This window comes from Squalius cephalus (genome assembly GCF_949319135.1).
Source record: "Squalius cephalus genome assembly, chromosome: 9".
Classification (NCBI taxonomy): domain Eukaryota; kingdom Metazoa; phylum Chordata; class Actinopteri; order Cypriniformes; family Leuciscidae; genus Squalius; species Squalius cephalus.
The window spans coordinates 12,602,448-12,623,091 of record NC_137130.1 but is presented as its reverse complement, the minus strand read 5'-3'; the positions used below and the strand labels follow the sequence as shown (position 1 = coordinate 12,623,091).

Sequence of the window (20,644 nt, the reverse complement as noted above, 5' to 3'; positions counted from 1 at the left end):
GGTACATGAACACATTGTGATTCATTGTTGCAATAAAGGTTGAATTATGTTTAATACAGAATATGTCTCATTTATTGGATGAATATTTTAGAAAATATATAACAAAATTGTATTAAAGTGTGGCCTATATTCCATTTTTCAATGGTAGCAAATCCACCTTCATAAATGTACAGTATTTAACCTAGATAATTTCTTCAAATTTGCCCACCCAGAGAATGATAGTGACATGAAAATGGTGACACCCTTTTTTGAACTCATCTCCATTTAGTTATCTGTATAAAACATACTGTACAGTCCTGTCTGTGGGGGCAGCATGAATACAGATAAACATGTCACAGAGTCTGAAACCACTGAAACCAAAAACAACCTTATAACACATATCACAAAATATTGATATATGTTTATGTAACACCAATTACCTCCATTATATAGAAAAGACCTAGGTGTAAAATATTTAAGTACTTCAAATTATAATAATTTGCAGAATTTGTACTTTACTAGAGTTCTGTTAAACCAAAATTGTACCTTTACCCAATTACATTTACAAGGACAAAGTATAATTTTTTTTTTTTTTTACTCCATTCCAGACATAGTGCATGTCATATGACTTCAGGACTTTACTTAATGATTTAAAAATGAAGTATTTTAGTATTTTTTTCTACTTTATCCTATAATGTGACTAACAAGTCAATCAATCATGCTCACATAAGTTTAACTTTCCTTTTATTTAAACAGCCAATGGATTTTTTTTTAATTTAGTTCATTGAGGACTTGTATCAAAAATACTAAAATGAGAACATCTCTGTCTCTTGTTAAAAGTCAATTTAGAAAGTTAAGTAAATTGTTTACTTTTACTTTTAAATTCTTAAATAGGCCTACTAAAATTCTTCTTTTTTTTTTTTTTTTTTTTTTTTGACTGGGTACTTATACTTTGAATTTAATAAAACTTTTGATAAATTATATTTACTTGAGGCCTACAATTTGAGGACTCGGTACATATTACACCTCTAGCTAATAATGATTAAAAAAAATATGATAGCATTTATGTAATGGGTATTAATGCAAATGTATCGTTAGAAAGTGATATGAAAGAGGTAATTAAACTTGGAAATACTGATAACAGCTATTCTCATAGTCTTTGACAGTTTTGAGCAAAATTGATAAGATACTTTATAGGCATTAACCTCTTTATTCGTGAATTTCTTTTTAATATTTACATGTATTCCTGCGCACGCTCCGCCTTCAGACGTAGTGGGTGGGGTCCAGTGAAATGAACCAATAAGAAAATTCTAACTCGGGTACTGTAGAGCTTTGCCCAATCAGAATTCCATGTGGGCGTGCCTTCCGTACTACGCTCTTCCAACGTCACGCGCATTACTGCCCAATCAGATTTCCCGTGGCGTAGACACCGCCAAGCTCAGTTTTACAGACCCAGAGAGGGAGCAATTTCTACTGTGTGCACTCCTATTCATTCAGCGCTAGACAGTTGAAGGCGGATGCAACCGACCGTAAGTGAAACCAGGGGGGGCTTTGAGTCCACGTACACAGCTTTGACCGATATTATCTGTATATATAATTCATCATTGCATAAAGGAGCTGTCATTTATCTGCGTTCGAAAATGAAAAGATAATTTGGCATGCAATAACTGCGTCTGCTAGCCAAACCGGTCTGTAACCTCAGCGTGTATCTTTATGTTATTATACATAATGGAATCCATGATCGTTAGTCTGTTAACTGTCGGTCCGGATTAATTATCACTTATGTGAAAGATCGAAACGGTCTGTCTCAAATAGCTTGTGTTAGCCAACAAGCTAACCCATGTCAAGTGCTTCTGTCAGTACCATGCAATAGGAAATCCCCACTGATCTTCAGTGATGGTTTGGCCATTGCACGAATAAGCACTGGTATACAACACTGGACGTGTAGTAAACAATAGTATGCAGATCCTAGGTTGATTATATCAAAGAAGCGGAGATGACCTCGATTTGAGTGGAAGTTAGCTTACTAGCTCGCCTGGTCGCTAGCTTAACCTCTTTATCCTATGTTCGCTCTAAAGCGTTTTTGAAATACTTTTGCGAAATGGTACGGTTAGGCTATTGTTAATTGTGCAGAACCGTGCGGGGTGTAAGAGAACTATATTATAAGTAGTTAAGGTCATCATAAGGACCTGTCACATCAGCTAGCAAGCTATGAAAGCATCACTGCATGTTGGCTTTGCTTTAGCTTCCATGTAAAATGGCTGCCAGGCATTAAACCACAACCACCCTGCTTGTTAAATTAGTTCTGGTGACTTGGTAAACAATTGTGACCCATTTTGATAGATTATTTTCCATTTTTGAAGGATTTTCAGTAGTTTAAACTCATGCTGTGGTGAACCAATGAATTCTGTCACCCTCCAGCAGTATAGTGTTATGACTGTGTTGCCACATTTAAAGAGATCTTTTTTATATACTATGCTTAAGATAAACTGCAGAAACTCTTTATAAAACATTTAGATAATTTTAATTCCTTATTGAAATCATGCATGATGATTTCACAGTTGCCATGCGTCTTTTATGTGCATGCATCTAACATCCGCATCCATTTTGGGTTTTATGAATGTGCCATGGTCGTACAATCAAACATCTCCCAAATGCAAGCTCGTTACAAAAGCATGATCATTCATGGCTCATGAGATTTTATTTTTCGTATTATTTGATTTATCTTTGTTTCCTGTTTGAGGGATGGGGTTCAGACCTCCTCTTCCTCTGTCCTCTTGCTAACTGGCTATGCCAACAAAAACAGCACCTAAGAAGGCAAAGGGCTTTCAGGACTGTAAGTTCAGAGGAAAGTTTACACACTTCATTTCCAGATGGCCATTTAAGTACGATCCGTTCGCAAAACGGTACGAGCAAATCCACAATATCCGACCTGATCGCATTTAAACAGGTGGGGTACGTTTTGATCACATTTAGAACTGGGTTTCATTCCAAAACGTGTTTGAAAGGCAGCTAGCTAACTGGGCTAACACGCTTTATTATAGTACTTACTGCCGAATGTGCATTATGTTTAGAGCGGAATATATAAACGAATAAAACGGATAATCGTTCTGCTGTGTGTTTACATGCTTTTTATAACTTAGGACTTTGACTGTGATTATTTTCTATGTTTTAGGGCCCATTGCTTTTGCTAAAAAGTTACTCAAAACGACAGTAACTGTTGCATATGGATGGTTTTAAAAAAGATTGCATGCGGTTTTTGAGTGGACGTCCTGAAGTTTTGATGTTAAAGCGATGGAAAGATTCGTCGAGGTCTTTGTCTGGTAATATAAGCTGCATGAGTGCTTTGGAAGCAAATCGGCGGGCCTCGTTTTCATCACTTATGGTTGTGTCTCAAAACCTAGTGAGCTTCCTACCTAGACCGCATTTTAAATATAAGCAAACTTAAACCCTTTTAAGTGAATTGCGTGTCATAGAATCCAACTGTCTTTGCATTCACACTGTGCCTGGGCTTGAAAGTTGGCTCAAGTCTTATTTTAGTCCACTTTACCTATGACAGGGTGTCAGTCCAACACTATCAAGAGTGCTGTTGTGTGGAATATCAGAATAGCAGATGATATTCAGTACTACAGCATGATTGCAAGTATGATGTTGCTTTTTATACCACAATTCAATAAACAAATAATTAATATTGACTAACTTGAGGTTTAGACACAATGGGCAGTTTGATGTTCCAAACATAAATAGTAAGAGGTGAGGAAATATTACAATCCCTGACATGATTATAAAGCGCTTTGGGTGTACAGTAGTACCATAGTAATAAGCGCAATATAAATGCCTCATTTCAATCCAAAGCATCAAGATTTGTATGTTTAGTAATATTTTACTGATACTAATCATCCAATAAAACATCCTGATGACCCCAATGGTGGTTTTCAGTTATTTATTGTGAAAATTTAGCATTTTGGATGAATGCTTGTTCGCAGGGGGTTTAGGCATGAAGACAAACATGAGGCCTACTGTAAAGACCAGCCACTTCTGTTCATAGATCAAGGAACCACCTAAAACTGTGAGATGTACTTGTTTGAAATCCCATTGATCTTTGCATCTTTCTGGTGGATGTTGTGAATGAAAACTTTCCTTATTTTCTCTAACAAAGATTTGTGTTATGTCATTGGTTACAGTCTTCAATTGTCCTTGGCTCTTTTGCCTAACCAGTTTTCAATTCTGTTGCAGAGTCGTTTTCTTGTGGAAATTTGGCTCAGGTTTTTCAGCTAGACCAAGCATCTATTTCCTCAGCCCCAGGGATCATGGCCAAAGATGTGAGTATTCTCTTGCTCTATTAGATGTAATCGACTGAAAATAGTGTGAGTCAATGAGTTTGAATGGTCATCTTCTCCACAGGCTGGTCTGATTGAGGCCAATGGGGAGCTGAAGGTTTTCATTGATCAGAACTTGAGCCCTGGCAAAGGTAAGAGGAACATTAGAAGTTTCTCAAGATAATAGTGCACTGCATCAGCAGCTGATGATATTCAAGGACGTTTGACCTTACAGTAATGCTTTATAAACACCCAGACACCTGCTTGACCTTATATAGCACTGCATTAAGATGTCTTCTGTGAATACTACCCTTGCAGGTGTGCTGTCTTTAGTAACGGTGCATCCACAGTCATTGACTGTTGGAAAACAGCTTTTGCCAAAAACACTGGGCCCTTCCAACGTAAACATCGCACCACATATGGTAAGATTTAAATGGAGCTTGGTCGCATAAACTCTCAAATGGATAGGCTTGATCACATTTACACTGCAGGTCTTGATGCCCAATTCCGATTTGTTGACTATATCCGCTTTTTATTTTTTGACGAACATCTTACATCATCTTTTAAAAGTGACCCTGCAAATGCAGACGAATTGATAATACAAGTGGTTGCTTTCTGCACCATCTTTAAAGCTCAACAAAACATTGGTCTCTTAAGGTGGAGGAAAAAAAGAGTCCTTATTGCACTCTGGGTATTGAAAAGATTCATGATCACGGTTGGTTCATTCGGCACCATTGCTTTTTCAATGATGTACATTCATTGATGGGAATATCAGATCTGTCCACTTACATGGCAGACGCAATCTGATTCATATCACATTTATTTCTACATATGAGTGAGGCCTGAAGCCGATCTGACAATATTGGAATCCATGTGTTTTTTTCGTGTAATATCTGATTTGTGCCACATGGGAATTGGGTCACTTGAACCATGTAATGTAAATGCAGCCATTAGCCTTATTCACATCACATGCAATTCCAGTTTGTTTTTCAGGGTTCTCCTGTCTATCCTCAATGTTATTTAGCCAATGCTCTAATTGGATGTTTGTTCAGGCATTGTAGACCATGTCTAGTTTATCAGTTACTGTAGTAATGCCACGTGCAGGGCTTATAAATAGTTGATTTAATATATTTCTTGTAATGCATATCTGTTTGCCCTTTCAATATTTTTCACAGGTCCCACCCCAAAAAATAGCACTATTTTGCATAGTTCAAAAGTTTGGTATCAGTAAGATTTTTTTTAATGTTTCTGAAAGAAGTCTCTTATGCTACTAAAGCTGCATTTATTTGATCAAAAATAAATTTAAAAATGGTAATATTGTGAAATTTTAATATAATTTAAAATTGCTGTTTTCTAATGTAATATATTTTAAATGTAATTTATTCCTGTCATGGCAATGCTGAATTTTCAGCAGCCATTACAGTCTTCGGTGTCACATGATCCTTCAGAAATCATTCTAAAATGCTGATTTGATGCTCAAGAACCATTTTTTATTATCATTATCAGACAGTGTTGAAAACATCTGTGCTTTTTAAAGGGATAGTTCACCCCAAAATGAACATTTTGTCATCATGTCGTTCCGAACCCGTAAGACTTTCATTAATCATCGGAGCGCTTGACGCTTCAAAAAGTTCATAAAGAGATTGTAAAACTAATCCATATGAATTGAGTGGTTTAGTCCAAATTTTCTGAAGAGACCCGATAACTTTACATGATGAACAGGTTTAATTTAAGCTTTTATTTTTTAAACATTCATCAACGCACACATCAGTTATGGTAAACAGAAGCTCAAGCATGTTTGCTCGACGTGTGAGAACCAATGAGGTTCAGTCTCGAGTGTTACACAGCACGTTTGAGCTTCCACAAGAACCAATGAGGTTTGTTCTTGCGTCAAGCAGGTTCGGTTTATATTCGCTGATCATAGTTTATATGTGAATAAAGCCTAAATTATATATGTTCATCATATAAAGCGATCGAAACAGTTTGATTCATATGGATTAGTTTTGCGATCTCTTTTCTTTACTTTTTGAAGCGTCAAAGTGGTAGTATCGTATAGTAGGCTATATTGCGTGGATGTTGGAGGTGAAGATTTATAGCCTTTTCTCACAGCACTTGATATAATTAAACGTATCAATTTGTTGGCGGATCCAGAAAGGTTCAAACGACAATCACCAGCGACAACTGGAGATTCACCCGTTGTAAAATGCAAAAGACTTCGTTCGGACTTACAGAAACTACAGAAAAAGAGACAGCAACCGGGCCCATGCGAAAACAAGGATAAATATCGGAAGAGCTTTAAATGCAGTCACACAGTGCTGATGTTGTTAACATTAACAATTTGAGGACAAAGTATAATTTGCACGGTTTGACGTGATATGATAAGCGATCGTTAGATTTAATCAGCGCAACTTTTTTTCCCTTAGTTGGTCAGAATAAAAGTGGATGTTACTTACTTATTAAGATGACATTTGCCGGTGAAAATTCTTATGTTGGTCATACTTCCAAAAAGTAGAATCTGTGATTGCGAATGACAGTATCCACACCTGGGCGGCGACTGACAGCCGCACATTCTCCTCAAAACATTGGATTCATCCATGCTGTGCCGTGCCGAGGCACAACCCACATAAAGTTGATAATTCCGCGAATAACTGCAATTGCAGATTTCGAACAGAGATGGCGACAAAGAGGAAAAACTACAGACTGCAGCTTTAAAATATCTTCAATATTTTATGCGTTTTGGAATAGCATGAGGGGGAGTAAGTAATGACAGAATTTTCATTTTTTGGTGAACTTAACCCTTCAATATGGAAACTGTTAACTGGGTAATTTTCCCCAGGATTCTTTGATATATATGTGTGTATGTATGTATATATGTGTGTGTGTGTATATATATATCTCTGTATGTATATGTTACTTTTTGTATTATGTATACTTTCTTATTATAAATGTCTTTAGTGACACTTTTGATCAATCTAACATGTCCTTGCTGATCAATTTAACGTGTCCTTGCAGAATAAGTGTTAATTTATTAACAAAGAAAGAACAGCCTGACCCCAAACTTTTGAATGGTAGTGTATATTTAAGGTTCTTAAAATTATGTGCTAGTATATTGCAGTATATATTTTTCACTACAAAATTTTATTAGCAGAATAGCCCTTTTACAACTACAATGTTGCTGTTTGACAGCTTTAACCATCATTCATGGCAATTGAGCAGAACATTACTGATTTAATATTCCATCCATTTTAATTGAACCATCATAAGTCATTCTTGTAGTTTCAACAAAGCAAGGCGTAAGACATGTATACATATACATACATACATACATACATACATACATACATACATACATACATAAACACACAATAAAATGCGATCAACAAATGTTAGAGCGTTGAAACTAAAGAACGCAAGCATTAGCAAAATAGGGCAAATTGCACTTTCGTCAGCTGGAACAAAACTCTCACTTTGGGCCCGGGCCATCAGGCCATTTTTAATTTTGAGCCCTGCAAGTGACTTTCGTTTACAACAACTAAGAGTAGCTTGGCGTCAGAATGGGAAGAGCTAATGGAAAACTGGAAATGTTGCTTTAGCCCTTTTAGTGTTTTACACATAGCTAGTCTCAGACGCTGCTTATAATGCAGGATGCTGAACACTTGCCATCTCCTGAATGAAGAAAGAGAATTACTTGAATTCTGATCTGACAGGTCAGGCTGAAATGGATTTCCAAGAATGGTTCTGTTTAGTTTACAGTTTTATTAATCCAAATGGAGCAATTCACAGTAATCATTGAAGGAGTGAGGTATCTCCTCCTCGGGGATAAAAACAATGTTTACTGTCTGAGCCTGAAGCTTAAAACAGGCTTCCCATAACAACTAAAAAATGGATTTAACTCATTTAGAAAAGGGGAATTGTTGGCTCCTTTAACTGACACTTGCTGTTTAGCCACCTGCATATTCACAGCTGCTATGCTGTTAATTCCTTGCCATATGTCAGTGAGAATAGGAACCGTGTCATTTGTGTAACCAGCATGAAAAAGAAATACATTAGCTTGCATTTGTCCTAGCTGAATAAATGTTTACCTTCCTTAACTTCAGTGGTAATCTTTTTTTAAACTCTTTTAGTTTAGATTTCATGATTGTAAAGATTTGTTTAATATCATACTTTATCATTTACTTTTATTTTATTTTGTTTGCCGTATGATCTTGTAACCTGATGGTCTCTCTATCACAGCTCATCAGCACACCTCAGAGGCCCAGTGGCTCCAATGTGATCCTAATGAACAGCCCACACACACCCAGCTCTCAGTTTATCACCCAGAGTCAACCATCGGAAGCCTCTCCGTGGTCCTCGGGGTAAGTCAGCATACTACTTTATAACGTAATTACATTTCTCTTTCCAGAATAGATTTTGTGGTACCAGGTGCTTTTCCTCTGTGGGGCCAGTACGAGCCAGGGCTAACAACGTTCTGCGCCAGAACCCTCGAATTCCACCGTTTCACCGGCTGACTAAAAACTAGCTAGATTGCAAAATGAAGTGAACGTTTGGTCTTTAGTTAAAGACCAGACTCTAGCATCGATATTTGACAAATCGTTTACAATAAAGCAATCTCGGGGTATTTTCCATGAATGTGTATGAATGTGCCTTTAGCATCGCATATAAATATATTTCTGCCATCGGATCGCAAGGAAGTTATTTCAAACATACGCTGGTGTCTGAAAGTGAGTTTTGAACTGAAATTTGTTTAAAATATCTTTTGTTAAAGTTAGCCGGTAGCCTGGTATACATGGGAAATAAGCAGCGGTGTTGAGTCTCTCCTCCACCTTTATGTCCACTCCTCAAGCCCCACTTTGGGCCAAGGTATTCAGCGGGCCAAAACCCCCTGGCCGGTGGCCCCGGGGAAGCCCTGATGAGACTCAATCAAGCCCCGGAAGTGACAGTGAAACGCACCTGCACACTCACTTTTGGCCCGACAGTGAAAACGCACCTCTTGATTGTGGTTGCCTATAAAAAAATCGACAATCCACATGTACAAAGTTGATTACATAATTGCAATTAATTCTAATAATAATAGTACATTTTATTTGTAAGGTGCTTTTCTTACACTCAAAGCACTATGCAAGAAAAAATGCAACAACAGTTAAAATAAACAAGTTGATCAAATTAACTTAGAATTAGTATTTTAAAAATATAACTGTTTTTTACAGTTTGTTTTCATGGGATTAATCAATAATATTAAAATTATTATTTGGCTATAGTCAAAATATTTTAAGTTCGCCTTATATATAAAATCATAGTGAGAAAAATATTTGCTTTGGTGGACACCAATTTTGTGTTTTTCCTAGGAGTACCATGGTACCACTACAGAACTTTTTTTATAATGGAAATTCCTAGAAAGCAGCAGCAAACCATTTATTTTTTTTATTTTTTTTTATTTTTTTATCATGATGTTAAATATCATGCAATAATTTGGTTTTTGTCTGGCTTTTCTTCAGGAAGAGGGGTAAGAAGGGGGAGAAGAATGGGAAAGGCCTCAGACATTTCTCCATGAAGGTTTGTGAGAAGGTCCAGCGGAAGGGTGTCACAACCTACAATGAGGTTGCTGATGAGCTTGTGGCTGAGTTCAGCTCTGGTGATAATCATATCTCCCCTAATGATGCGGTAAGCCTCTTCCTGTGGCCAGACATTGATCCACAGCTTTGTTTGTTGAGTGCAGAAGAAGTGCAGCTTTTTAAACCGATTAAAGAGTTGCTTTTTCACATACGTCCCATAATGAATAGTGCTTCACTTTCTGTGTTTGTTTCTTCTCAGCATGTGTATGACCAGAAGAACATTCGACGGCGTGTGTACGATGCGCTCAATGTGCTGATGGCCATGAACATCATCTCCAAAGAGAAAAAAGAGATCAAATGGATTGGCCTGCCCACAAACTCTGCTCAGGAGTGCCAGAACCTGGAGGTGGGTGCACTAACATTTTTGAGATTTCCTATTAGACAATTAGTAGGGCAACTACAGTAGTCAACATTTGAAGTGGATCAAAACCTTTCATCAAAGTTAATTTTGAACAATACCCGTCTTAGGACAACTTTGATGAACTTTTTTGATACAGTAGTCAACATTTGAATTGGAGTTTAAACTGATTGTGTGGTTTTTAAGGTGGAGAGGCAAAGGCGTTTGGAGAGAATCAAACAAAAACAGTCGCAACTTCAAGAACTTATTTTACAGGTCAGAAGTTGCTCTTTTGTTTTATAAGAATTATTTAATGTTGATGATGAACATTTGAAAATTAATATATTGTTTCAATTGCAGCAAATTGCCTTCAAGAACCTTGTACAGCGGAATCGCCAGAGAGAGCAACAGACGAAAAGACCCCCACCTGCCAACTCGGTCATTCACCTGCCATTTATCATCGTCAACACCAGCAAGAAAACAGTCATTGACTGCAGCATCTCCAATGACAAGTATGATCTCAAAAGCCAAACTTGTAGGCTGTTGGTGGCATGTCTGGCAAATCAAAGATCCTCACTTCACACACCTTTTCTCATTACTTCCATTTGTGGTCAGGTTTGAGTACCTCTTCAACTTTGATAGCATGTTTGAGATTCACGACGACATTGAGGTTTTGAAGCGCATGGGCATGGCTTGTGGTCTCGAGGTGGGTAAGTGCTCCGCTGAGGACCTGAAGACTGCCAGGAGCTTGGTGCCCAAAGCACTGGAGCCCTACGTCACAGGTTAGTGCCAGTTGGCCAACACATCGAATCACATTGATCACATATGTGATCAAAAGATAAAATGTTTAATTTAATGGTTACTTTTTTGCATGCAGAAATGGCACAGGGGCCTATCAGTAATGTCTACATGACAGGGGCTTCGTCTGCTAATGGAGGCCGCTTTCATGTTGGGAGGTGAGTTTCTGTTGTGCACCTTTCAGTTGTTCATTAATTAAATGGATGGAAGTTGGAAGCAAGAGTAGTTATTCAATCAGGTTACACAATGATAGTTTCCAGTGATTCACTACCATTCAAAACTTTAATGTTAACTTGAATTAATGTTTATTCAGCAGTGATGCAATAAATTGTTCATAAGTAGATGATCTATTTCAAATCAATGCTATTCTTTTGAACTTCTTCATCAGAGAATCTTGGGGAAAAAACTGATTTATAAGAAATGTTTCCTGAAAACCAAATAAGCATATTAGAATTCTGCAGGAACATGTGGCATTAAGACTACAGTAATGGCTGCTGAAAATCAGCTTTTCCATTAACATATTTGTTTTTTAAATATATAAAAAATATAAAGTTATTTTAAACTCTAGTAATATTTTGCTATATTAATCTTTTCGAAAAGAGACTTTTCAAAAACATTTTAAAAATCGTACTATCCCCAAGCTTTTGAACGGTACCTGTACAATATAGTGACCACTGTGCAATATTTAACCTTAGGCCATAACCTGGGATGCTTTGACAATTTTTCAAAGCAAGTTGAGTTGAATTAAATTGATGTTTTCTTCTTGAGATGATGATGATGATGATGATGATGATAAATATAGTTCTGGTATTACTTTTGATTGTCTGGTTAATTGACAGTGAGGGGAAATGGTGCTAATACCAATCTCTTATATCCTTTTGACCTTCAAATCTTTCAATCTGAAGAAGGTTCACTCTTCAAGAATTTAATTTTCAAGTAGTTCACCCAAACATGCTTTTTTTTTTTTTTTTTTCTTCATATAGTAGTGAACTGAGGTGGACACTTTGAAGCTCCAAAAATCTTAGAGTACCATAAAAGTAATCCATAATCGTTAATATGCACTTTATTCTTCAATCTGATTGCCATCTGATAACTTTTTGTGAGGAATAGATGTGGAATATATATCTACTATGGACTCATGTGGTTTTTTTGGGAGTTTGACTGTTCGTCTGTCCCTGTTCACTTTCATTATATGGATAAGAGCATCAACGTTCAGCTAAATTTCCCTTTTGTGTAAGTCAGTCAGTCATACGACTTTGTATTGACATGAGGGAGATTTAAATAAATCATTTTGGTGGACTATCCCTTTTAAAAGAGTTAGTCTACGTGTCTTGTTTTTCATCATGTTTCCCTTTCATCCGTTTCTCTGACAGCGACGGTGGGGCAGACGGCACGATGGCCTCGAGTTCTAACGACTCCCACTACAGCGGCTCTCGGGTCGAGACCCCCGTCTCTTACATGGGCGAGGACGATGAGGACGATGACGAATTTGACGAAAACGACGACGAGGACTAAGCCCCAGCCCTCATTCAACCTGTCCATCATGCACAAGTTCTTCCAGCTGCCATATCCGAGGATTGATCAACCACATCGTTCTTTTTACTCTTCTGCAACTCACCGTTTCCTTCACTCTCTGTCTGAGAAGGGCATTGAAGAACACGGGCTTTAATGGGATGAGTTGTTTTCATCCTCGTCTTTCTGAGCTCAGGACAAGCACATCATCCTAGGCTGAGTGTTTTGCCTGCTGGGAATGACAGTTTTCAGCTGAAGGACTTTGCTGAAGTTTAGAGGTGTCACTTTATTCCCTGTTGCAGCGCTCCTACTGGATGTTATCCGCTCTGTTCTGCGTGACCCTCTGAAACCTTCCCTCCTGAAGAAAACCCCTCTTGCGTACAGCCTTGCGTGCTGTTGAAAAATGTTGTGTGGATCTCTGTGTGAAGTAGTTCTCTTCTGTTTTTGAATGATCTTTTTTGTTTTGTTTTTGAATGTGCTGGCTTGATTCGCATTCTGATGATTCGGAGACTAATGAATCGAAGAACCTACAAAGCCGGCTGCTATTTTTTTGCCCCATGGAGGGCAGGTCTTTGGATGTGAACTCTTTTTCGTATGCTGACCTGATCATTTCTTGCAGGCTTTTTTTGTAGAATCTCCTCCCGTGTGTGTTCGGCTCCTTGGCGTTCTGAAGAGCGCTACTTTTTTGGAGGACTCTGAGAAGTCAGTCTTTTTGTGTTTTGTTTGTTTTCTTTTGGTTTCCGAACTTCATAGGCCAACCTGTCCTAGAGACACCGGAGAAACTTCAGTACCTTAAAGCAGTTATAGGAATATAAAAATGCTTGTTTCTTAACCACATGATATCAAGATTCGTTTCTCAGTAATACCTTGAAGCGTGTACGATTATTGTTGTGTATTAAAAAGATATGGTCTTTAGGTTTCTCTGGACTTCCCTTTGAAAATTTCCTTAAAAAAAAAACGGAATCCTTGTACTGACTCCTCAAAGTAACTTTTCTGTAATCTAATATAAGTTTCAAATTTAAATATAAAGAATGTTTTAAGAATTCAAACTCATTGTGTTTATTTGCGACACTAATGTAATACTACTAATTTCAATAAACTTTATTTTATATATGTGCCTAGTGTGACTAGATTTGCATTCAGGAATTTGACATGGCATAACATTTTCTAATTCATTGCTGTTTATACGACCTCATAATATTTGAGTGTTTGTACTTTTTTGTTAAAAAATATTTGTACTTTTAGCATTCACTTGCCACACCACAGCACATAAAAATGGTGACTATATCAGGGAATGTTAAACCTGGAAAAGTCAGGGAATTTATGCTCGCCTCTGACAAGTTTTATTGTTTTTGTTTTTTTTATAATATAGTTAGAGTTTTTCTCTCTATTAGTGGAAAAGATCATTTTAGTCATGTGACAACGTATGAAAGAAGGGTCCCTGTGCAATCCAGTGTCAAACCCCCTTCAGGACTCCTTCTCATTTATTTTTTTATGCTGTTTGCAAAGGCCCTAAACAAGTCATCTTATTCTCTGAGTGATCTCTTCCATGAGCTTGTCTGTTTCAAAGCTACACTACTGTTCAAAAGTTTGGGGTCTGTAAAATTATTTTGAAAATGTAATATATTTTAAAATGTAATTAATTCCTGTGATGGCAAAGCTGAATTTTCAGCATCATTACTCCAGACTTCAGTGTCACATGATCCTTCAGAAATCTTTCTAATATGCTGATTTGCTGCTCAAGAAACGCATCTCATTATTATCAATGTTGAAAACAGTGCTGCTTATTTTTGTGCAAACTGATGTTTTTTTCAGGATTCTTTAATGAATAGAAAGCTCGAGAACAGCATTTATTTGGAATAGAGATCTTTGGAAAAATGTAGAAATTTATTTGGAATAGAAAAAACCCCATATATGAATAAAAGTATCAATTTCTTTAAAACAAATACTGACCACTTTTGAAAGGTAGTATAGGGTAGTGCTAAAAGTATTTTAATAATAACAATGACAGTATATAAATGCTTGCATAGGCTACACATTTGGGAGCAAAACCAACAGTCTTGTTCAGTCTTGTTTTTTAGAAATATTAGACATTTTCTATGGAAGCCTGTTTCCAACTTGAACTAATAAATACAACAGATTACTTATTTTTAAATATCAGTTAAAATAAGAAATAGAAAAATGTGAGAAATGGTTGCTTTTTGACAAATTGACAATTACAAGTATGACAGCATTACAAAAAAATTTATATTTTTTTTTAAACTGAAGTGAAAAGAAGCTTCCATAGTTTTTACTAAACACATAAAATCATACATGCATCCACTTTTTCATCCCCTTTTTTGAGATGCATTATTGACAGGAATTGTAGCGTTCAGCCGTCATTTAACTTCATAGATGGCCAACAGGTGGAGCACCTTCCATTCAATATTGGGGCTGCTGGATTCTCATGTCATATAATCTCTCATGTCGAATACATTTCTTGCAACACATCATGTTGTTGGTTCTCTCTCTTCTCCTTCTCTCTTATTTGGCCTCACTTCCTTGCAGTGGCCTGGTAGATCCTTACCTCCTCTTGTGGGATCTCTTCCAGCAATGTAACGTTAAAAACATTTTTGAAGTTTTCAATGAAACGCAGGTCAGATTGGAATCTCACCTGTTGGAAATGAGACATCAAGAGCCAACAGGTCTTACAAAAGAGACTACCTCAGACCCTTATAAATTTAACATGTTAGCTAAAATGAATGGCTAAATGAAAAACATACAGAGCCTGACCTTATTTGCCAACAGTACGGTGGTTTCTTGCTTGCAGAAGTACTGCATGGTGATCAGTAGATCTTCCAGAAAGTTGTGATGATAAACCACGTCTGTACACAGCACATAGTTGTAATGGTAGACAGAGCTGGGAAAGTTTCGTTTCACATCCTTACCCCAGGTCAGAGCCGCCACCTGAGGTGTGTACCTGCAGCGGCCCCGTGTGTTGCGCGAAAGGTTAAAGTTCAGATTTGACAAGACATCGGGCAGATCTGTGGCCGTGACCCAGGCACCTTGATGCAAAAAAAAAAAAAAATGTAAAGACTTTAGTACATGGGAATAAATTGTCAAATAAGTCATTTAAAGTCAAATCAATTTGACCTTTCAACTTACATCACTGTGAAAAAAAAGTGTTGGCTAGTTATAGGCCTACCCAGAAAACTTGCCACTATGGACACCAGTCCTGTTCCCGCTCCAAGTTCCAGCACTGCTTTATCCAGCAGATCAACCTGTTCCCGGTTCTTCTCCAAATACCGACAGAGAGCCACAGCCTATGTGCACACACACATGCAATCTGAGCAAACACCTATGCCACAAAACTCATAAGGGCTTTTCACACTTGAAACAGTTAACCCAGGGTCATTCTCAACCCTGGGTAAACCTGGGTTATCTTGGGACATTTTGCATGGTACATGTCAGTGTCATTTATTGGATGAAAGCAGCACACAACCTGTTTACTTAAAATAAGCTATATTCCCTGCACAAAATATAATAGCATTGCAATATAACAATATAATGTGTAATGATAACGTTTACAGCCGCTTCATAAATTAATTAAAAACATTAAAAACCAAAACACTCCTCATTGTTTTTCATTTAAAAGTATAGAGTTAAAAACTCAAGTTAATTAATTAATGTAGTTAACTAAGAGAAGGTACACCGCCATCTTGCTCAGAGGAAAGTGAATTGAATGCACCTGACGTCGTACGACTTCCCAACTTGTAAATACGAACTTCCCAGGAGAACTTCAACGCACCAATAGAAACGCATAATTCCCAGTCCGTGGAGAAGTCAAGGACATGAACCGCTCCGATTAGAACGTAAAGTATTGTCATCTTTAGACAATGGCAACGCAGCATAACACCGCATCGTTTCACACTGAACAAGTTTGTCACCTCAATATGCAGCTGGGTTAAACGTTTCTGCAGGGTTTTTTAACCCCACGATAAAAAGTGGTGTTAACCCCGCTTCTATACAAGTGTTAAACGTTTCTCTAAAAAAAGCGGTGTTTGGAATGGCGATAACCAGGGCAGTATCTTGGTGTAAAAACAAGCCCTGTGATAATGTCTGTTCTTACGCCTGGCCAGATGACGGCGCCAAAAGAGTCGAGCGATTCTCGGATGCTGATCTCCTGCCCGGTGAAGGAAAAGGTCTCGTTGCCATGGGAGTAGAAGAAACTGGGCTCCCAGGCATTGCGCCTGTTCAGTGCCTCCTTCTTCATGTCTTTCCCCTCCAGATCCTCTGAAAAGAGCACCAGTAAAATCGTACTGTCAGTGCAATCGTATTCATTTGTGTGATCAGTACGTTTTTGTACAATTTGCTTATGCCCCACTGACGGTTAGGTTCATATTTGGGCCATTCTACAGAATTGGTGCAAAGTCAGAGTTGGAAACATCTTGAAATTTTTTTGTTTTTTCCCACAAATTTTGCATGTATGCAAATTGTATAATATCCAAGGTATGCTTTTCTAGTAATTGTGCAGTTAATTCTCATATTGTATTTTCAGAAAATGCTGGAATATTTTCCTTCTCCCCAAATTTGTCACTACCGAAACACAATATTAAATAATTTATTAAGAAGGCTTATAATGACCTATTAAGATTTTGTTTACATCTACCTTATAAATATATATTTTTTCTATTTTTAAAAAATATTTTTACTGGTTAAATCAATAAAGATTATAATTTTAATAATATTTTAAGTGTGATTTATGAGATTTGTTGTATTTTGAACCCAATCTTTCTTTGTAGAAGGCATAAAGTTTATCGTACTGATTTCAAAGTTAAGGATTCATTAGTATTAATATGCATTGAACCAAACACTATCATAACATCTTAGTTGATAATTCAATATACTTTATTTTTGACAAAACATCCCATGTTACGGTAGTGACTGCACATTTTTGGTAGTGACAGTAATGTTTTGGTAGTGACCACAATAATTAGTTTGCCATGGCTGAATCAGACTGTCCACATTTTATGTTAATATAAATAAATAACTATGATGCACATATGCAGTCAGTACATATAGCAGACACACATCTGACAGTAAATATCTTATAAGAACACCTCGAGCTATTCTATACTTTGGTCTTGAGGTGCAAGTGAGAAGAGGTATGCTCATAGATTTTTCTTCCTAAAAAAACAACAACTTACAATGTAGACTCAGAACCACTTTGTTTTATTTTCACATTTTCAACATTTTGTTTATGAGTCATTCAGATAAATCTCCAGAACCACTGAACTCTGTGTGTGTGTGTGTGTGTGTGTGTGTGTGTGTGTGTGTGTTTACATAATACATTAATTTCAGAATAATTTTCCTCATTCAGATAAATCTCCAGAACCACTGAACTGTGTGTGTGTGTGTGTGTGTGTGTGTGTGTGTACTGGTGTCTGATCACCCTCACTGGAAGTGCTAGGTGGTGTGGAAGCCCTGCAAAATGTCTCCATCTCTTTTTGTCTTTTCACCATCATCCTGTGTCTTTTCTGTCTTTTCCTCCATGCTTTTCTGACATGTCTTTGCTCCCTGTCAGATAATTCACTGATACTCTTCAACTTTCCTTCTTCCCTTCGTTTCTTATTTCTTTCATTTTCTTTCCTTAAGTATTCCTCGTACTTCACTGGGTCTTCCCTCAACCTTTGTTTGTATTCTCTCTGTCTCTCTGTTGTAGTTTTTCTATTTTTTTTAGGCATGTTGGTGTTTTATGTCATTCTCCTTGCCAAGTTAATCATAGAAATTAACATTACTGACAACAACCTTACACCTAAGCTAGTATCATGGACTGCAACCTTAAGTAATTGTAACCTCATCACATTACAGAATTTTAACAGAATATTGCATACTAAAACACTACTAAAACATACTACAGTAGTAATTATTTGCATAACTGTACTAAAATGTAGTTTATTCCTCCAAATAAAGGATTATGTGTTCCCTTTTGTCACTACCAAAACAATGTCACAACCGAAACTTCAAGAAAATGTTTCGGTTGTGACTGTTTTGGTAGTGACAATTTTAGATAACTTTTGAGCCTAGCTCGAAGATGCTAATCAGCACATGGTTAGCCATCACTGGTCAGAACAGTTGAACACATATAACAACTAAATTTTATGGAATAACATCCCAAAAAAAATACTCAATAGCAGAAAAAATGAGTTTGGTAGTGACATTCCTTAAAGTTACACACAGATTTTTAGACTTTAGAACACATTTACCTCAAAATGATGGGATCAATCTACTCACCATATAGCACATGAGAGAGAGGGACACAGGAATATTTCCTGATCAAAAATGTAGGAGTGTGGTTAAAATCAGTCTCAGCCAATGGACTACAACATTCACTGTTTTGGTAGTGACATGAAAATGCGGGACATGTTTTTTTAGATAAAGTTTCATGATTTAAAAATAAAATATAAAATAAATATTTTTTTTAACTTCATTTTTTTTAAAAAAACAAAAATATTTTTTTTAAAACAAGAATGGAAAAATTTGCAAAAAATTATTCAATATCATTTTCACAAGTTGAAATTTAGGGGTTAGGGTTTGGGACAGCCACCTCCTAATTGAAAGTAGCCCATAAATTATGATTTTATATATATAAAGCTTACTGATATCTTAAATATTATTGTGGGTTTCAATAGATAATTGAAGGATCTTAGTAAACATCTAAGATTTTAATAATTAAATGCTTTTCAAATGTGTTTTTTGGATGAGGGACAGCAGTTTGCACCAATTCTGTAGAATGGCCCATTTATGTTTTCTTCTTCTAAAAAGTGGAAATTTCTGTGAGAATCACATATCAGACGAATTCCTACGAAATTACCAAATTGTAAAATAGTTACTTTTTCTCATGAGATGGGGTTACAAGTCTTTGAGGTGAAGTATAGTCAAGTTTTAAGTGTTTTGTCATGAGTGCAAGACAAGTCTCAGATCTACAAATCCTGTTGGGTAGTAAGATTGTTGTTATTTTTATCGAAAAAAGTAAAAAGTTTTAATAGGCCTGCTATATGTACCATAATAGAAATAAAAAAAAAATGCAAATATGTTACATATTGCATTTTTATTCACTGATTTTTGGAGCCCACTGTCATATTTCTCACATATCTCAATTCTCTACTTATTTACCTTCCTCTGGGTTGTTTGGTGGTGGTTTTTCAGGGACTGGTTGCTTCGCGATTCCTTTTTTCTGCACATTTAGACCTGTCCCTCCATCCGTCTCCATTACGGAATCAAGTCCAAATGTCTTCACGCTCAGTACTGCTATCATGTTGGAAGAATCACATTTTTAATTCTCAATCAAATTCTCAATTAACAGCTAAATGCTTTGACTCCAAGCCTTTCTCCAGTGCATTTTCTCTCAGATGCATTTTTTTGGAGTAGTTATTAAATTGAATAGCACCCAAAACAAAGCAAAATTCCATTGGAAAAATATGTAACCCTAAACAAGTATCAGTATCAAACAGCAATGAAAATGAAATCACACTTACATACTGTCACGAACACTTAGAAACACAAAAACAGACCTGATGCTTGACAGTTGACATCCTCAGGGCAAATATAAAGAAGAAGCAGCATGGAAGCACTATTTAGATGTGCAGTTAGTTAAGAGAGAGAGAGAGAGAGAGAGTTGCATGCTGTGTCAAAGCCATTTAATTCCACAGCTCTGAGTACAATCCTCTCCTCAGGGATCACTGATCCCTCTCACTGGTTCCAGAGTTTGCGGAAACACAGAGATGAAGACAGATGGGGGGAAAAGATGGCTGTGGGTATTGGTGTTTGTCCTCATGTTGACTTCATTGGGAGCCAGCTTCTTTTAAATATCTATCTTATGATCCATGAAGGCTTATACCTTTACTCAGCCTGTGCTGGCTCTGGCAGATATACTGCGGCCTGTGGGATCTTGGAAGCTGAAACTGGGGTCCAATAACCTGTAGCCTACAAGCGCATATGGTAAATTAAGGATGATGAACATTTTACTGTCTGAAAGAGTAGGATGACCTAACGGTCAGCTTTAATAGCTGGGATGGAATCAGAATTCAAAAATAACCTGAGACTGG

General features: G+C 36.9%; 2 protein-coding genes across 9 annotated transcripts; one reads left to right on the top strand and one right to left on the bottom strand.

Moving 5' to 3' along the window:
- Window positions 1–1,406: 1,406 nt before the first annotated feature.
- Window positions 1,407–13,880, top strand: tfdp1a (transcription factor Dp-1, a). 5 transcript variants are annotated; one of them, XM_079880213.1, is made up of 12 exons: window positions 1,407–1,508; window positions 4,216–4,301; window positions 4,384–4,450; window positions 4,617–4,720; window positions 8,532–8,653; window positions 9,794–9,959; window positions 10,110–10,256; window positions 10,455–10,523; window positions 10,608–10,759; window positions 10,863–11,029; window positions 11,125–11,203; window positions 12,419–13,880. In XM_079880213.1, exons 2-12 carry the CDS (start codon window positions 4,290–4,292, stop codon window positions 12,558–12,560), a joined length of 1,227 nt encoding a protein of 408 aa, XP_079736339.1. In that variant the 5' UTR covers window positions 1,407–1,508; window positions 4,216–4,289; the 3' UTR covers window positions 12,561–13,880. The 5 variants fall into 5 exon arrangements, with proteins under 5 accessions (XP_079736339.1, XP_079736338.1, XP_079736335.1 ...); XM_079880212.1 differs by lacking the exon at window positions 1,407–1,508 and adding an exon at window positions 2,607–2,815 and having other exon boundaries at window positions 12,419–13,676; XM_079880209.1 differs by lacking the exon at window positions 1,407–1,508 and adding an exon at window positions 2,745–2,885 and having other exon boundaries at window positions 12,419–13,676.
- Window positions 13,881–14,417: 537 nt separating this feature from the next.
- On the bottom strand, window positions 14,418–20,388 carry mettl21cb (methyltransferase 21C, AARS1 lysine b). Of its 4 annotated transcripts, none has more exons than XM_079880205.1 (6): window positions 20,111–20,388; window positions 19,713–19,847; window positions 16,666–16,829; window positions 15,742–15,859; window positions 15,330–15,601; window positions 14,418–15,210 (listed from the first exon to the last, which is right to left on the bottom strand). In XM_079880205.1, exons 1-6 carry the CDS (start codon window positions 20,160–20,162, stop codon window positions 15,091–15,093), a joined length of 861 nt encoding a protein of 286 aa, XP_079736331.1. In that variant the 5' UTR covers window positions 20,163–20,388; the 3' UTR covers window positions 14,418–15,090. The 4 variants fall into 4 exon arrangements, with proteins under 4 accessions (XP_079736331.1, XP_079736332.1, XP_079736333.1 ...); XM_079880206.1 differs by having other exon boundaries at window positions 19,713–19,844; XM_079880207.1 differs by having other exon boundaries at window positions 20,075–20,172.
- Window positions 20,389–20,644: the final 256 nt, after the last annotated feature.